At 51.7% G+C, this 18624-nt stretch overlaps 1 protein-coding gene across 13 annotated transcripts in view; it reads left to right on the forward strand.

Annotated features, from left to right (window-relative positions):
- The window catches only part of CACNA1B (calcium voltage-gated channel subunit alpha1 B), a 299945-nt gene extending 285422 nt beyond the window's left edge, over positions 1-14523 (forward strand). For 10 of the 13 annotated variants that reach the window (XM_035342034.1, XM_035342033.1, XM_035342035.1 and 7 more), the window contains 8 exons: positions 491-603; positions 1347-1474; positions 2617-2743; positions 3296-3406; positions 5371-5406; positions 7708-7915; positions 8032-8243; positions 10495-14523. In XM_035342034.1, the coding sequence (XP_035197925.1) occupies positions 491-603; positions 1347-1474; positions 2617-2743; positions 3296-3406; positions 5371-5406; positions 7708-7915; positions 8032-8243; positions 10495-11031 (1472 nt within the window). In that variant the 3' untranslated portion in view covers positions 11032-14523. The remainder of the gene's footprint in view (positions 1-490; positions 604-1346; positions 1475-2616; positions 2744-3295; positions 3407-5370; positions 5407-7707; positions 7916-8031; positions 8244-10494) is intronic. The other 3 variants (XM_035342045.1, XM_035342039.1, XM_035342046.1) reach the window with 3 other exon arrangements.
- The last annotated feature ends 4101 nt before the right edge of the window (positions 14524-18624 follow it).

The raw sequence follows: 18624 nt of genomic DNA on the forward strand, positions 1-18624 counted from the left end.
GGTGAAAAAGACATCTGGAAAAATGAAATACTCTGTAAATGTATGTATGTTAGCCCATTATGCCCCAGTTGACTGTAATTCAGAGAAATTGGAATAAGGCTTCTTTGCTGATAAAAAGTTGGCTGTGGATCTGGCATTAATTTAGTGGCTCTTCCGCTGGCAATGTTTGCAACACCACAGAGTTTTCCTGTTTCTTTTCCACCCAGCATCTGCGAGTGTTCACTGTAGAGGGTTAGAGACAGGGGCCATCCTCCCAGCAACAGACATCAACAGGCAAAGATCTGAAGAAATCTGTTATAACCTTTTCTTGTTTTTGTTTTTGCCTTTCCCCCATTTTTCCCTGTGTCCGTTTTGCCTCATCATTCCAATGCCACCTTTTCTTCCTCCTGGTTTTTCACACCCGTTTGACGTTGCTATTTCTCATGCACTGTGACTTACTCATCTCCCCCCCTGGTCCTTTGCCTTTCCTCACCTGAACGTCCCTGGACAGCCGATGAGATGACCGTGGGGAAGGTCTACGCAGCGCTCATGATATTCGACTTCTACAAACAGAACAAGAACAGCAGGGAACAAGTCCACCAGCCTCCCGGGGGACTGTGCCAGGTACTCAGCCAAAGGATGCTGCTCTCTGCCCTCCCTCTCGGGCAGCTTCTCCCTGCGCAGCGGGCAGAAGGTCTGGGTGCTTCCCCAGGCACCATTTGAAAAATGGAACCCCCTCCCAAAATTCTTTCTGCCATTACTAAAAAAATAAATGAATATTAAAAAAAAAAAAAAAAAAAAAAAAAAAAAAGATGCAATTTCCTTTTCCATTAGGTTTGTAAGTATTTTTTCGAAAGAAAATTTCCAAAAAAAAAAAAAAAAAAAAAAAAAAAAAGTCCCAAATATCTTGGCAGGCGAATTTTCAGTCCTAATTTCAGAAGTGGTGTAAACACTGAGGAACACCCTGAGATGTCTCTGGGACACCAAAGAATCGCTGAAAATTGATGATATTTGGCTCCAAAATGTTTTAGTTGTTTTTTAAAAAGGGAATAATTCAAAATTATTTTGGCTGTAATATGCTTGAAGACTTTTATGATTTCTTGAAAGTATTTTCACACATCTGGCTCAGGATTGAAACCCCAAAGATTTCTAGTGGGCCAAATAGCTGCTTGCTTTCAGGGTGATAATCCAGCTGGCCTCCAGCATGGCCCTGTCCATCTGTCGCTTGGACGGGAGGCCGTAACAAAAGGTGGCAGTGCCACAACGGGGTGGTCAGCGCCAGCGCTCGCGTCAGGGCATGAAACCCCTGCCGCACTCAGGGGGCGCAGGGGAAACTTTTCTCTGACCCCTTCCCTTGTGCTTCACAGCCCGGCCCGGTGTCGCTCTTCCACCCCCTGAAGGCCACCCTGGAGCAAACCCAGCCTGCGGCGTTCAGCAACGCGAAGGCGTTCCTCCGCCAGAAGAGCTCGGCATCGCTCAACAACGGGGGCACGCTGTGAGTAGCCCCTGACACAGCCGTGACACAGCCAAGGGGCACAAAGAGGAGGCATCAGCCTTGCCCCTTCTGACTCAGTTGCCCTGGATGGTTCGTGGCACCTCCAGTGACCCCGCGCCCAACAACCCCTTTGTGCTGTGGCTGGGACAATGTCCTGCTGGTGGCTGCCAACCTGCTGCATGTGGCTCTGCCTCCCGCTGTGGCCTCGGGTGCAATTATCTATCCGCTATAGATGGTGGTGGCGCTGGGTTCTCCAGAGCTGCGTCCTTAGTGGTCTCCTCCAAATCTTAGGTCTAGAGCTTTCCATTGTGGCTAGTTTTAATCATGATTTTGCTTTCAGGATGTCAGGTTCATTGCAAAACAGCCAGACAAATCCCAAACCAAGCACTGAATTGCTAATGCAGTGGGTTCCTGGGAGACCAAAAGGTCCTTGGGAGCAAAGAATTCCCTAAAGCTCAATGCACTTGATAACAGCAAGGGCTTCCTGAGACTTTCCAGGACAGAATCTGGCTCTTTCTCTTTGGCCAAAATAATACCTCCCCTGAGGGCTTACCAAATGGTTACAGTAATGGCAATCCCTAAATGTTTCACCATTTACTGCCCCTCAGGTGACTTCTGGGTCACACGTGCCATGGATTTTTAATGATGGATGTCTGAGGTCGAAATGTCCTGAATAACCACAGTGGGAATCTGTCTTCAGACCCAGCAGTAAAACCTGGGGCTACCTGTACCACCATACATTCAGTGAATGTAGGGTAGCGCAGCCACAGATGTGCTTGACCAGTATCACTTAGGGCTATTTGTCTAACTGGTTTTGCATATATAATTTGCCTGAATTCCAAAATTGATCATTCTTCTTCTTAAGCAGCAGAAGTTGATTTCCTCAGTTACTGAAAAATATTGCTCTGACTTGTTTGGTTTCCTCAGTTTGGTTTTGGTTGCTCAGGGGATCTTTGGGCTAGAAAGAAAGAAAGTGGCCCTAGGAAAACATAGGGGACTTCATAGCTTCACCAGCCATCCTGCACCCATTTTCACAAGTGAGACTTTAGAGGGTTCCCAGGTGCTTTACCTTCACCACAATAAGGTCGGCACAAGCCCTTTGCAAAAGAGTTCATCTTTTTTTCCACTTGATCTTCTGGCAGGCCACCCCCAGAGGGTGGGATCAAAGAGTCCAGCTCCTGGGGAACCCAGCGCACCCAGGACGTGTTTTACGAAACCAGGACACCAGCTTTTGAACGAGGCCACTCAGAAGAAATCCCTATTGAGCGGGTAAGCAAACAGGTGGAGATAGGGTGTAATGCAGTGGATTGTAACAGATATCAGGCTGGATGCTTCCCTGAGAGCTGAAGGGGTCCTCTGCTCTTCGAGATAAGCATTGTTCTCTCTCACAACCCAAAGCTTGTTTGAATATTATAGAGAAAAAGCAAGTCTGAGAGCTTCAGCACCAACAGCTGTACTTGTCGGCATGCTTATCCTGGGACTACGTGGCTGCTGAGATAGGTCACTTAGGGCTATGTCTTCCTCATCATCCTATTGTCCCAATCCCATCGTTATTAGTGTACAAACCCCAAGAAGAGGTGTCATGGGTCAGGGCTGGGGCTCATTGCCATGGCTGGTGGATGAACTTGTCCCACTGCTGTCCCTGCTGAAGGCAGTGCTGTCGATAAAGAGTAACTTGGGCACTCCACGGCTCCAAATTTATTCTCTCTCCCCTACCATCACCCCTTCCCAAACCAAACTTAGCAGAAGCGTGCTCAGATGACGGCTTCAAAGCTGACGTTCGCATTCTTGCTGCTGAAACTGTTTCTTGGTTTGGATCAGGTGGTGGAAATGAGGGAAATCAGCCCCACTCTCACCAACGGAGAGCACCAGCCGGGTCTGGAGAGCCAGGGGCGGGCGGCTTCCATGCCACGCCTGGCTGCCGAAACTCAGGTGAGCAGGGAGGGAGGGAGGTTTTTTTTGGGGGGGTGGGAGACTGAGAAAGGCAATGCAGTGCATTTTCTGTGCTCAAAAGTTGCCTGCAAGTTCTGTGAAATAAAGGTGCTCGCTGAAACTGGAGCCAGGTAACCAGCCTTGGGGCTCGGATCACAGGCATTTGTGTGCAGGCATGGCATTGTCCCCAGGTGTGCTCATTCCTGGTTGCAGAAAAAGAAGAAAAAAAAAAAAAAAGAAAAAAGAAAAAGAACACAGAGAAATCCATCTGTCTGGGTTGCTCAATGATGACTGCCTACCATGGTGTGCCTGTTCTGATTAACTGGGGACGATAATGTTTGCCAGCCTATGTTCCTGGAAGGCATTCGTTTCCCATTGGCAGTTGTTTGCCATCTATCCAGACAGACAGCCGAGGCATGCTCCAGTGCTCCAGCCATAAAATAAGCTGGAGATTTCCTGTGGTTCTCTTTGATGAATGCAGTAGGTATGGAAAATACCAGGGAGCCTGTGCCTGGAAGGCTGCACTGAGACATTAAGCAGTCTCCCTGTGTTTTTTCCCTTCCCACAGTAATTAGTATATCTTGCATTGTGACTTTGATTAGTAATATGTTGTTAAGGATTTCATTTTCCTTGTTTGGCTTCTTGTAAAGAAATCTCATCATTAGGGTTGACCTTTACAGCAACTTGGCGACTAATTGTGGACACTCCTTAGTGCATAGGATGTCATGGTTTTCACAAATCATTTCTGGGCACTCCACATGTTCGCTGCCAGCTTGTTAACCCAGATGCTCTCCAGACATCATCCTGCCTCCTGTGTGTCTGAACACCCCATAGTCATGTCTCTCTTGCTCAAAGGGCCTGATTCATGCAGTAAGAAGTGAACAGCCCAAGGGCTCTTCCCCACTGCTCTCTGTGGGAAGCGGGACGTGGAAGATGTTCTGCATCCTAAAACTTAAAGACTGTGTCTTGTGTGCACAGAAATAGCTCCAACAGATTAAATTGGTTTGCAAATGTGCCTAGGCTGGTGCAAGCTACGCTTTGCTGGCTAACAAATTTCCCAGCTGATATGAGAAACTGCACTCTGTGTGAGAGCTCCAGAAAATCACTGAATAGGACCTTGTCTTCTGGGATTCTCTGGGTTAGCAATACTAGTCGAGATGCTTGATAAAAGAAACAGACCCCAAAACAATCCTGTACTCCCTCCCTACCAGAACAAAGTTGTCCTTTATTCCAGGCCTCAAGTAGCATCTTCCCTTGCAAGGCGATGGAGTTGCCAACAGGAAAGCCAGTGGCACGAGCCTTGCCTTGGGAAACTCCTCTCCATTGCAGTCCCAGACAGCATGCCTGCGATTTAACACTGTCACGGTCAGAGACAGGACAAGCCCTGTGCTCGGAGCCCCTGAGCAGAGAGGAACTCTCCTGGGCTGCTGCTGCTGCACCCTGCAGCCACCGCTGCCTTTAGGGGCCCGACCTCCCCTTGCTCGCAGCACAGTCCCTGTCCCCAGGGTGCAGCTACCCCAGGAGAGCTCTCTAGTCTGGTATGAATCAGGCCTGTGGTACCTGAGCAGATCTGTCCTCACATAGTAATGTAATGTTCTGGTGGTTGTAGCTTCAGTCGAATAACCGATGTACTCTCTGTGTCTCCCCCCTCCATGCCCTCCACCCTCCCTCTCACATGCTGCCTCCTCTCCCCCAAACTTTGAATTCTTTATAACTCTTGTTTGCGATGCTTTCTGTTTCCTCCTGAGTTCTGGACACCCCCCTTCTTGTTTATCTGTCATTCCTCCATCTTTTTTTACTTTGCCATTAAAAAAAACTCCTCCCTATGCTTTCACCCCCCCCTCCTCCCTCTGTCCCTCCCTGCCCTCCCCGTGTCTGCTGCCCATCTGCCGCGATGTCTGACCATGGCTGTACTGTGGGGCTGCTTCAAATAATGTCTCTCATCTTGTCCGAATTGTTTGCAGAGGAGCAAAGCACGGTCACCTGGGAGTTACCTAGCAGTATGTAGTTTGCACTAAGTTGTATCCTATTAAATCCGTGTTAAGATGCGATTAACCTTCCTTAACCCTTTACTTTTCTCCCTCCCCATCTGGAGCACAATGTCGCACCGGTGCAGCTGCTGTCTCTTCCCCCTGCGCTGCAGTTCCCTCCACCCACGACTGCACGCCGCACGCTGATAGCAGGGGTTTTGCTTTGGTTTGCTTATTTATTTGGTTTGTATGCCTTGTTGCGCAGGGATTTAGGAGGTGAAAACTATCGGCTTGCTAATGAAGGGGCAATTAGTAAGTCTCTGAAGGGTTATGGTATAGTCTCCCGAGGCTTGTGTGTGCCCCGTTAATGTAAGGAGAGCATCATCAGCATTTCTGGGGAGGGTGTGCTTTGCCTTGCTAAGATCCATTTCCCATTAGGGTCAGCAGCAGCTTCTGGCCTTGAAATAAACAGAGAATTGGGTCCAAAAAGAAACATCAATTTTTTATAGATTTGGCTGGCTCGTTGTTGGGAAATTTGTCTTCTTCCTGGCAGCTCCCAAAAGGATTTAGGAAATGCTGATAAGTGCTTTTAGTTGGAAGTATCTTCACTTTTTTTTGCCCCTCATCAGTCAATTCGTGAATCTGACTGTCGTGTTATGGTCCTCCTTCATCATTAACCCACTCCTGCATCTCCTGACCCCATGGTAAGCAGGGAGGACAGACATGAAGCGCCAAAGTGTGCTTGGGAGGAGAGCGGTGTGGCACAGCAGTGTCACATCGCTGTTCAAGCTGGCACCCCACGATGCCACAGGCTGTGCTGTGTCTCCCCCTCGGGTCTGCAGCACTGCACCTTGCACATGGATGGGAAACACCAAGGTTTGGGTGGAGCAGCTGAAAATGGAGCTCAGGCTGCCCCTTTACATTCAAGGAGAGAGATCTGGGACAGCACACTGGCAGGGAGAGCGGCTCGTCCTGCCCAAAATACCAGCTGGGGCTGAAGAGCGACCGGCTCCGCGTTGTGCAAATATCAAGGGGCAGCCGAGATTGGAAACCCAGGCTAAGCAAACAAAATAGCAGGGATGATAAAAATAATGCAAGGCTCTCTGGAAAGGTTACGGTACGCAAAGTAAATGTTCTGCTGGAAGTGGCCCTTGAGGCACGTATTGGGCTGAGGACTCAAGGCTGAGGAATGAGGGGCTAAAGGACATCCTGAGCTCCCTCCACACCAGGCTGGACCTCTGTGCTCCCAGGGCTTTCCTCTGTCAGGAGCCCTGATGTGAAGGTGGACCCCAGGAAGCCTCCAGAGGATGGACAAAGCCCTGCCTCCACCTTGGAGCAGTCTGCAAAGCAGCTGGAGGCCAGCAGAGTGAAAGAGAGGGAAACACAGGGATTTTTCCTGTTTTCTGAGTTTATAGCTGGTGGCTGGGCAGTAGGGAGGTGAAAATAGCTGCCCTGCAGTCTGCTTGTCTTGGTTTCTGCAGAACATCTCTGTAAGGTTTTGAACCCAGAGGGAAGGGAGCAGAGTCCAGAGCTGCCACCAGGGTGGAGGCAGTGGCCAGCAGTGCCCATGGGAGGCTGGAGGGCCGCACAGGGTCCTAATGTTTGGCTCCCAGGCCATGGATGACTTGAAAACTGCCACAACAAGCCTCAGCAGTCATTTCTGGAGATGTCCTGGTGGAGCTGCAGGGGATAAGTGATCCCTGCTTGTCCCAGCCGCAAAGGCTTGGAGGAGCAGTGGTGAGACAAGAGGGGAGGTTCAGCAGTTTGATGGAAATCACCCCCAAGTGCAGGGAGACAGACACAGTTATTAGGTGGCTTGCCCTGCACCTTGCCCGTTTATTTATTTCTGATTTTCCTTCCTTTCCATGTGGTGCCCACAAACGCTTTCGTGCTCCCTCTTTGGAGTTGCTTTGGGATGCTCCCAGGCCCCGAAGCAGCTTTGGGTGAAACTGGTCTTGGAGAACTCTTTGTGAGATGCTTGGCTGCCGTGCTGCCCTGTGCCCCTGCTCACTCCTGCTGCCTCCCGTGGCGCCGTGCTTGGTGTGCTGTGCTGCGTCCCGCTGCGCCGTGGTACCTGTGGGTTGGCACAATGCTGAAAGCAAAGCTCATTTCAGCAAACGGAGCTCACACCTACTCCTCAAACTAGCACTAAGTCTGCCATTCCACGATCCTTCTGCCCGTTCCAGTCGTAGCTGGTTAACCATTTCTCTCCTGCCCCTCCTTGCCCCCATCTCTCACCCTAACCCCCCTCCCGTGGGAGCCGAGCGGTCGAGCAGGGTCCCTGCAGCGCCTGCCCTCTCACCCCGCTCCCTGTGCCCCTGTCCCTCGCAGCCCATCCCGGACACGAGCCCCATGAAGCGCTCCATCTCCACGCTGACCCCGCAGCGCCCGCACGCCATGCACCTCTACGAGTACTCCCTGGAGCGCATGCCGACCGACCAGGTGCACCACCACCACCACCACCGCTGCCACCGGCGGAAAGAGAAGAAGCAGAAGTCCTTGGACAGGTCCCCGCATCAGCTGGCCGACGGGGAAGCCGGTACGAGCAGGGACTTGTCCTTCTCCTCCCTTCGGGGTGGGCCCTTGGTGTGATTTGGGGTCCCGTCCCCGTGGAAGGAGCATGTTGGTTACCCCTGACCAACGTTCTCCTTTCAGTGGCCCAGTCTGGCGAGTCTTCTTCCAAGGACAAGAAGCAGGAGCGCGGCCGGTCCCAGGAGAGGAAGCAGCACTCCTCCTCCTCCTCCGAAAAGCAGCGCTTCTACTCCTGCGACCGCTACGGCAGCCGGGACCGCTCCCAGCCCAAGTCTGCCGATCAGAGCAGGCCCACCTCGCCCAACGGGGGGCCGGAGCAAGGCCCACACAGACAGGTGAGGGGGCGCGGGCTGGGAGGAGAGCCCTGGGCTCTGCCAGGGACCCGTGCACCTCTTCTGGGGTTTGTGTAAGGTAAAGGAGACGGGCAGTGGGAGGTGAAGCCTTTCAGGTCTTGCTTACTGTAGGATGGTTTGGGCTGGAAGGAGCCCTTAGTGGTCACCCAGTCCAAGCCCCTGCCATGGCCAGGGACATCTTTCACCAGGCCAGGCTGCTCAAAGGACTTCGGACACTTCTACTGCTGCACATCTTCTCTGTGCACCTTGTTCCAGTGTCTCAGCACCCTCATTGTGAAAAACTTCTCCTTATTCCCAACCGAAACCTAGCCTCTTCCAGTCCAAAACCATTGTGCCCTGTCCCATCACGACAGCCCCTGCTGCAAAGATCCTGCTTGCTGCTTCAGGTGCAGGGCAGGGAAGGAAATGTCACCTGATAGTTCTTTACCAGCCACCCACGGAGTGACGCAGTGCCTCTCGCAGAGCGCCCGTACCAGCGACTCCCTTGCTAACAGGTTCAGTGCAGCAGGCTGGAAGGCCCGAGCCCTGGCTGGGCTTGCTGCTGGTGGAAAATAACGTGCATGAGCCCAGGCAGGCTGGAAGCGTGGCGAGGGATGCTCCGTTGGGCAGCCCAACTGGCCAGCTCCCCCAGCGCCTGCCCAGTGCCACAAGCACTTGGTGGCTGTCGGATACATCCTTGCCATGGCCACACAAGTGCAGGGGCTGCAGGCAGCCACATCCCTGATTTCAGCTGGGTGCCCTCATGTTAGTGGTGTCAGTGGTGTCAGGCCCCAGCTGCTGATGTGCGGGCCTCAGAGCTGTCCTGTGTTGTGCTGTACTGTGGAACAGGTACATCCTTTTTATTTACCTATGTTTATTTTTTGGGAATACATCCTGTTCCCCTGGTGACAGATCAATCTGCAAAGCTGCTCCCAAGCCGAGAGGGAAAACCAGAGCAAGGGCAAGCAGGAACTTAGGGAAAGGCAGGACCCAAGGAAGGGAAGGGCTCAGCCCAGGCCAGCAGGATCCCTGCTAACTCCTGGGCATGGCGTGCTAGGAGGGGGCTCGGGCCATGCTCCAAACCCCACTAAGTCTGCAGCCTGCGGGTGGCTCAGGAGGGGCTCTCCTACCTGCTTGGCTTACCAGAATTTTAAATATAATGTATGTTTTTGCTTTTTTAAAATAAGTATTTTAATTTTGAGCCTAGGGCCCTTCGAAAGATCTGGGCTTCCTCCCTTGGACAGTTTAGGTCACCGGGTGGTGGTGAGCATCTCCCTCACCTCCACCGCCGTGGGGAAAGCTTGGCTGGGACCACGGGGCTGTAGCAGAAAGGGTGAAGGGATTTTTAAAATGTGCTTCCAGTGCTGTTCCTGCCATGCCCAGGGAGAAGGTGAACAGAAATGCCAAACAAGGGCTGCTCCTCTCGCTCAGGGCACTTTTTTTCCTCATTGTAGCTTAGTTGATCGCTGTTAGTAATGCAGGAAGCTGCCGGTCTCTTCTACCATTCAGACAGTCCGGGTGTAATACTAACAAGGAGGTGAACACATTTTTCAGTGTTTTTCTTTAGGGAGCCATCTTGTTAAAGCCTATCCAAAAATCTTTTTTTTTTTTTTCCTTCTTCAGGAAGTAGCTATTTAATCAAAATGTATTTTATCCCTAAATCTATGGAAAAAAAAAAAAGACGTCAGTCCCCAAATCCTCCTCCTGCATAACCCACATTTGAGCATCAGCACTCACAACCATCAGGTGAAGTCGAGCAAAAATTTGCCCCAAAGCAGAGAGTGCTGCTTGGCAAAATTGTGCTTGCCAAAAACAAACCAAAAAAAAAAAAAAAAAGGAAAAAAAAGAAAAAGAAAACAGCAGGTTTTTGAGCTGCCGGTGGCGTTGCTGAGGTAAGGGGCATGTCGGGACTGTGTGTGCTGTGGGTGCCTTCCCCCCGGGCAGTGTCCCCTGCTGTTGGAGCCGTCTGCCAGTTTGCGTCCTACCGATGCTCTGATCGTTTCTGTCCCTACCTGCTCCTCGCAGACCCTTAATTCTCCAGCTCTTCACATCTCTTGTTCAATTATTTCTCGAGAACCTCCTTCCCCTGACTGTGCGTGTCTAAACTCTCTCTTTTTTTGCTTCTCTTTCCTCTTGTGACTTGTCTCTCCCCCCTGTCGCTTCTCCTTCTGTTTTACACCTGCCTGCCTTTGTGTTCGTCCGGCGTTTCCCTTTTTTTTATTTTTTCATTTGCTCTGTTCCAATTTTTATCTAGGGCAGTGGTTCGGTTAACGGGAGCCCCTTGCTGTCGACATCTGGTGCTAGTACCCCCTGCCGGGGTCGGAGGCAGCTCCCGCAGACCCCCCTGACCCCACGCCCCAGCATCACTTACAAGACCGCCAACTCCTCGCCCGTCCACTTCACCACCTCCCCGGGCGGCCTGCCCCCTTTCTCCCCGGGACGCCTGAGCCGCGGTCTGTCCGAGCACAACGCGCTGCTGCGCGGGGACCAGCAGCCGCCCCCGGCCGCGGTGGCCCGCATCGGCTCCGACCCCTACCTGGGCCACCGCGACGCCGCTGACAGCCCCTGCGGCACGGCGCCCGAGGACACGCTCACCTTCGAGGAGGCGGTGGCCACCAACTCGGGGCGTTCCTCCAGGACTTCTTACGTCTCCTCCTTGACCTCCCAGTCTCACCAAGCCCGCCGGGTGCCCAACGGCTACCACTACACGCTGGGGCTCAACACGGGCCCCGGCAGCGGCGCCCGGGGACGGAGCTACTACCACGAAGCCGATGAGGACGACTGGTGCTAGCGGCACGGCGAAGCCCTCGGAGGCGTGCAAAGTCGATGAGTTTTATCATCTGGAAGGCTGTGCGCTCAGACACGCGGTGCCTGGGGGCAGCCCCCACCGCCAGAACTGCTCTGCCCCGCTCCGAGACCTCCGGAGACACTTGTGCAGCCTCTCTCCTTTTATTTTTTTTTTTCCTTTATTTTTTTTTTTCCCACTAAAATATACCAAGGAAGAAGGCTCCCTCCTGGGGGGCGGCGCATCTCTCCCCCCTTCTCGCCCACCTCCCTGCTGCCTTCAAAGACGTGCACCAGATGCCAAACCCGCGAGGCACACAAGGAGCCACGACAGCGGACAAGCAGGCCGTCGAACCTTTTTGGGCCTGGCACCATTTTGGTTGGGCTATTTCTTTATTTTTTATTTTATTTTTCTCCCCGCCCCAGTCAGGGCGGGAGTCGGGGTTGCAAAAACAGACACCGGCGAACAAAGCTTGACCCCGCATTTTATCTCGTTCACCGCCGAGAGGGAAGAGATCTACCTAAGGAACTGGGAGAGGAGGGAGAAAAACAAAAAACAACCTGCAGATCGGAACAAAGGACGGTCCGTTGGGACTTGATGTTCAGCCCCTTCCCAGCCGAGCCAGGAACTCGCTGCTTTGCCCCCGCCGCTGCGTGGCCCCCTCACGCTCATCGCCTCTTCGGGTCCTTCCCACCCAGCCACCAGAAAGCCACCCGAGAGCCCCTTCGTCAGGACTGCTTCCTTGCTGCTGAGACTTTTCTTCCCGTCCCTCTCTCCTGTCGACTGCAACACGCCCTCACTGTTTTGTCTTGTTTACAATATAAGCTTGATTTAGCAAAAAAAAAAAAAAAAAGAAAAAAAGAAAACCTAAAAAACAGGAAAAAAAAGAAAAGTGTAGGGGTGAGAAGAAGAAATGTTATTGGTTTTATATCAAGCTATTAGATAGAACTTTAACTTTTCATTGTGTGCATTTTTGTAAATTGTACAGTAAAAAAAAAAAGAAAATGGAAAAAAAAAAGAAAAAAATTACTCTTTATGTAGAGAATCAGTCCAATTGTCATTCCAGGTCCCACCGTTTCTACCGAATGCTCCAGTTGTTCACTACTAAGTGCCTAACCTTTGAAATCTTTCACAGCGACGATGCAAACCTCTCGCTTCGGACCTGGGGAGCGCGGGGGGCAGGGGCAGCACCCGGAGGAGCCGCTCAGCTCGGCTGCCCCTGCGCCTGGCTCGGCCGGCTCCTCCTGCACCGGGCTGGAAGCTGACAGTGGGGAAGGCAAACACGCTTTGGGGTTGGTTTGGGTTTTGTTGGCCTTTTTTTTTTCTTTTATTTTTTAATTATAATTTAATTGTTGGGAGCGGGAGGGGTGTAACTGCAGCAGAAGAAACTGGCCTTTGCTCGTGGACTGGCGTTGAGGTCCTGCGGGAGAGGCGCAGGGGTGGCGGCGCAGCGCTGGCAGCGGTGCTCCTGCAGGAGGAGAAGCACCTTTCGCACTGCATGTCTAGTCGTAGTCGGGCTGCGAGAGCTGCGGCCGTGTCCCGTGGTGCGTCGTTTGTGTTGGGGGCAGATGGAGAGAGTCTTGTTTTTATTGCCTGTTCAAAAGAAAAACAAAAAAAATGAAAAAGCAAAACCTCTAACTCTGATTCTCAGGGATGAGATTTCTGTGTTCTTGCAATGACTCTTGTGTTGGACGATTTCTTTATTTTGTTGCACGTGTGGATTTCTGCACTTTGAGCCGGGGGAAGAGGCAAAGATGACTTGCCGGCAGGGAGGAAGCACCGAAAGAAAAGCCTGGGCAGGACCCGGTGTCCATGGCTTTGACGAACTTCTGTAGGGCTAATTTGGGGCACAGGGAGGCCAGGAGCCGCGTGGTACGCTGGCAGAAAGTTAGAGGAGGAGGGGTGGGAGGTGCCGGTAGAGCAAAAACAATGATAGGAAAGAGGAAAGGATTGGACGGATGCATTTTGTGGGAGGCTCTACCAAGCCTCAGAACCAAGAAACTTCTCAAGGCAAAGCGGTCGCTTAAACCGGGAGGAGATCCCGGTGGGCCCTGGTGATAGGTTTGGCCGTGAGGGGGGTTTCAGGGTACCAGATGCTACCAAAACGCTCAGGAGGTCGCTGATGCTCTCGGCAAAGTCCTCCGGCCTCCCGCGGGAAGCGGTCTCCTATAGGGTGGTTCTTCACATCTCCTGTAGCTTTTCTGTTGAGAAAATTCAACCTGTTGCGTTTTCGTTGCGTGTTTTCTGTTCCGTTACTAAATGATAATCTCTGGCCGATCTCATCCCTGGATTCTGCGAAAGGATAACTCCTGTCTCTATCTCTGTCTCTGTATTTATGTGCACTTTGAATAAAGGAAGTGCGGTAGCCAGAGGTCCGCTATGGGTAATGGCTGTAATTTGCAAACGGAGGGCTATGCAACAAGATGACACGTAAGGAAACACATCCACACCACAGACAGTCAGAAAGACCTTCATCCATTCTGTAGCTTTATCTGCTGGATCTTCCTGTTTCAGGCTTCAGCATGATTGTGACCAAATGTTTTATACATTTTCCTTATATGAAGGCACAAACACTTTATTTGAAATTTTAAAGGAAACATTACTATTTCACTCCAAGGAGGGAGAGGGAAAACGCAATCTCTCTGACAGTGCATGCAAACATTGTACCCACACTGGAAAGCAAAAGAGATGTCTTTCTGTACCCAACAATTCTGCCTTTTCTCCCCCCTGCCTTGCCCCTTCCCCCATGGTTTTAGACCTTAGACCCCCCAGCCCCTCACTAATCCCCCCCTGGAAGCGCACAGCCCAGCGATGGCGTGGGATCACTTCAGTCCTTATGCAGAACACGAAGAAGAAGCTCCAGTTGTCTAATCCTCCACCCGCCTCGTAGGCGTTGCTTCAAACGCTGACGGTGACAGTCAAGCCTGACCACGGTTGTTCATATAACCCTTTTCCCTCTATTTTTACAGCCTCTCTGCTGTCTCTTAAATGCATACATCATATTTCCAAGAATCCTCATAGTGAGTTGCCAAACTTGAATTGCACCGATCAGTTTTTCTGCATCCAGAACCAGTCTCGTAGTGGCTGTACTTTGAATAAGTAATGTTTGCATGTAAAATATATACATATATACATATATATAAAAAGTATGTGCATGGAAAATGTTTATCTTCGTACTTTTTTGATACAATGTATTCATCAGTTGTTAATTTTTAATTATATTTGATATAAATTGGGGTTTGTTGCAAAACTTTATATTTAAAAAAACAGTGTTAAAAATTACAAAAGTTCCAACCATGCAACACAACTGGAACTTTGCCCAAAAAAAAAAAGGAAAAAAAAAGAGAAAAAAAGGTTCTGTGATTGCCTAGTTTGCTGCCTGAGTAATATTTATCAGCCAAACTTTGAATTCTGCAGTTGTTTCTACAATTACATTTTGTATGAAGCAAAGTCCTTGAATTAAAATAAAAACTTAGCAAAAAACCTTACAAATTCAAAGACGGTGTGTGCAGTGTGCCTGGTGACCGGGAGCCCGCCAGCCCGAGCGCAGCCTCCGACCGAAGCTTGCCTTTGCCACCACCTCCAGTGGCAGCCTGTGAAACCGGAGTGAAAGCGGATTCGGTGCCGGATTGGGATGCCGTAGGCGATGGGCCGTGCCTCTGGGTGTTGCCCTGCAGAGGCTCGGTTTGAGTAGGGAGTTGTTGGCAAATTTGCCTTTGCAGAGTGGATCCAGTGCGGAGGTTACGATTCCTGGAGTCCAACAGGCAGCAAAATCGCATCATTTAATTGAGGGTTTCCGAAAAGAAAAGCAACTGGCAGTGATTGATTCCTGCAGCTTGCAGGAGGACGTTACAGAGGGACCTTTCTCTTGTTGAGGTACACAAATGCTGGCAAGGCGACTCCCTTTGGCATTAACCCTTTTTAAACCTTTCCCTCTCACAGCAAGAATTTTTGGTTCTACCGTGGATAGGCACGGGCATGGAGTCAGCAGCACGGGGGGCTGCTGGGTGTCTAACACGTACTGCAGCACTTGTTAAAAATAAGTAATAAGAATAATAACAATGCTTGCTGAGAGGACCTTGAAGTTCCTGCTACCAAGGCTTGTACTGAGAGGAAGGCAAACCCCAGGGCTGGTGGCACACAAGGAAGGAACTTTCCATTTCTTCGGGTATCTGGATAACCTTATTTCTTAGCCGGGATGAGCACTGCGTGAATCTCCCTCACCAGGGTCTGCTGCCGTGACACTTCTGACGACTCCAGGAACTCTCCAGTATTGGAAAAATAATAATTACTAGTAGTTGGAGAGCACAGGTGGAAGAAAGAGCATTGCATTTTTGCATTTTTGGTGCTCTTCGGAGCCCAAGGTCTAGTTTAGGATTCACTCTTCTTCTTGTTGCATCTTTGCTGTGAGGAGACCACTCGAGGTCCCACCCAAGACACATGGGCCACGTGTATAGCAAGGAGAAGGCCTTTTCCCTCTCGACCAACAGGTCAGGCTCTAGCGTGGGAGGAAAATGGTTTGGCTTGAGGTCCCACAGCAAGTTATTGGCAAAGCCTAGAGCAGAGTAACTTCTGCCTGAGCTGTGTGGGGTCTGGGTTCCTTTGGAGCTGGGGACAGTGAAGCACAGGGGAGAAGTGTAGGATTTTTTTTTCTTTCTTCCTTTTTTTTTTTTTTTTTTTTTGAGATATCCCAAACAAACAGAAGAAATGGAGATTTCTGAATGGTCTGAGCAACGTACAAGGAAAGGTCTGAAATATAGTGCAAGACCTGAGTGTAAGCGTGCATCCCACTGCAGCCGGGGGAGCTGGAAGCTGCCAGGGGTCAGCAGCAACCTCTGCCCTCCAGATGCGCGTCACACAGGAGCTCCATCACCAGCTTACAATCATGTGTGTGTTTCCAAATCCTGAGAGCCTTTTAGGGGCTTTAAATTTTGTTTTTATCATCTTTATTGCATATGAGCCTCTTTCCCTCAGCTTGTGAGAGCCCAGCCAGTGCTGGTCCTGGGGCGGAGGGGCTGGAGAGGCAGGGTCCCTGCCTGCCCTGGAGGGGCAGGAGGGGGCTGGAACAAATGGCTTTGAGTCCAGCAGGACTCCGCTAAGTGCCCCTGTGTTTGTTCTGGTGGGAAGCAACAGGCCTTGGACCACATTTTCACTCCGGTGGACTTCTTGCAGGCCACTGGGTCTCAGAACTGGCATAACGCCGTTGATATACGGCTGTGAGCGGCTTTGCTCGGGCTCTGTCCCCAGAGGCACACCTTGCTGCTGTTTCAGCCCCCGGTAGCCGTTCTAGCCCTGCAGACAGAATCTGCACGAGCATTTCCCAATCCCCACACCTCGTTTTGCCATTAGGGGGTAGCATTTTCAGGCCTTTTCTACTTTCCAGGGAACAGGAGAGAAAAAAGGCTGATTCACAGCCCCTCGCTGCTCGTAGAGGTCGTTCCCTGAGACGTTTCCTTAGGATGCAGAAAGCTGCGGGTGAGAGCTGCACACATCTGAGCCCAGGGCTCGCCTGGCCTTTTGTGCCCCAGGAGCAGGACAGCCCCGTGCCGCCCGTCCGAGTCCCCGATCCAGCCCCGTGTGCCAAGGACTCCAAGGTGACAAATTGCCCGTCCCAGCAGCTCGCTCAGATTCATCCTTCTTGAACAGCCCCAGGCAGATGTCCTGGTGTTTGCAGAGCTGTGGGAAGTATGATACAGCAGTGCCTGGTGGTAATAACGCTTAACGCTTTCCCTCAGCACATCCCCAAATATTTGGCAGAAGAGGCTGGTTTAGCATCTTCGTTCAATTAAGAAAGGAAACTGAGGCACCTGAAGGACACTGAGTTGCCCAGGGTCACCAGCAAGTGAGTGCAGAACAAGGACAAGGGCTCAGCACAGGCTCCTGCTTCCTTCATGTCTCGGTGTTTAAAATCCCCGGAGCACGTGTGGTTTTTGTGCATCCACAGGCTTCTTGTAGGGTGCTAGTGAGGTGACACCAGGAGTTTGGCATCTCCCTAGCAGGCGTTAGTTAACTGGAGGTGATTCAAAGAAGCAATAAGAACAATGAAGAAGGTCCAGGAGTGATCTACAGCGATAGCTGCAAGGAGCTGCCGTGGAGGAGGGGGCTCTGATAACGCCCTGTGGATATCTGGGGAAAGCCCTGAGGTGAGGGAGCAGCGCTGCTGAGGCTGTTTGGGACAGGAGGCCAGAGCAAAACATCTCCCGAGCCAACGGATGGAAACAGCGGGACGGAGCCCCTTTACCTGTAGAGGACACACTGGCAAATGCTGATGGAGCAGAGCTGTGACAAGTCCAAGAAACCCTATCACTAACCGTAGCTTGTTCATTTTGTCCTTGTCTCCACTTTCTGTGATTGCTCTGAAACAGAATATCCCAGCACTGGCTTTGTCTGTGTCTGTTTTTATTATTTCTCTCTTCCTGGCAGCCTTCTCCCTGCCCAGCCCAGCACAAGCGGGGTGGTGGCACCATCCCAGCCCAGCTGCGCCCGCAGGGGTCTGCGGCACCCACCGGGGGCAAAGCCCCCTTATCCTGCAGGAGCCCGAGGAAGGGAGCGGGTGAGGTTGTGTCACTGGGTTCAGCAAAATGATCACCTGCATGAAAAGGTGCCGCTGAGTGTTTGGGGCTGTGGCAGAGTAAACACATTTCTTTCACAAGTTTATATCTTTTTTTTTGTCCTCCTGTTGGAGTGAAGAGCATTTAAAAGACGTGGGTGTGCAGGTGATCCACCTAAAAACTGCTGCTGCGGTGGGATGTCGGTCTGGGCAAGGAACAAAGGGCAGAGCCTCTGCACTGCAAGGCAGGTTGCACATCCCCCATAGAGCTCTGCTGCAGGGCAGACAAGAACTGCAGCAGGAGAATTTCTGCTGGGCCAGAAGGTCACAGCTGTGGAGATCGATGGGATCCAGCAACACCTGGGACAGAAAAGTCAAACCCGTATCACATGTTCTCGGTGAATAAAATCCTCTGCGCTGCAAGGAAAGTGGCTCCTTGAGTGTTTCTGACCTTGGTCTCTGGGACGCCCTTGGTGTGCAGGAGGGGAAGGGCTGGGCGGTGGGGACAGGAGCAGGACACGATGTGGGGACACAGCAGCAGGACGAGCAGTGGGGGCACGGGGCTGAGCGATGCACCTGTGGCACTTATGGGGCAAACTCACTCAGGGGCACCTGCCCGCAAACACCTCCCACCCTGACGCCCCTTGGTTTGGCCGGTGCCACAGGGGGTGGCAGTGCCCTGTGGGTGCCCACCGCAGCCACCCCGCTTCTTGAAGCCCCCAGCATGGGGGGGAGGGTGTGTTTAACCCCTGCAATGCCAAGAAGGGGGCAAGGAGGGGGGGGTGGAACCCAGAGGACACAAGAACAGCTCTGGCAGGAGGGTTGGGGTCCTGTCCCCAGCCCCAAATATTATTTATTGGGGATAAACACCCCAGTAACACCTGCATCAACATTTGTGTGTTGATTTTTTTTTCTTTGGGGGGGTGGGGGAGGTCGCAGTCTCGTTTACCAACGGTGCCCAAAACATCCGGGGGGCATCATTAACCCCTGCGCCCCCGGCTGCCTGTGCACGGCCCGGCAATGCAGGCGGGGGAGGGGTTACGCGTGTC

The sequence above is a fragment of the Oxyura jamaicensis genome, chromosome 17, assembly GCF_011077185.1.
Source record: "Oxyura jamaicensis isolate SHBP4307 breed ruddy duck chromosome 17, BPBGC_Ojam_1.0, whole genome shotgun sequence".
Lineage (NCBI taxonomy): Eukaryota > Metazoa > Chordata > Aves > Anseriformes > Anatidae > Oxyura > Oxyura jamaicensis.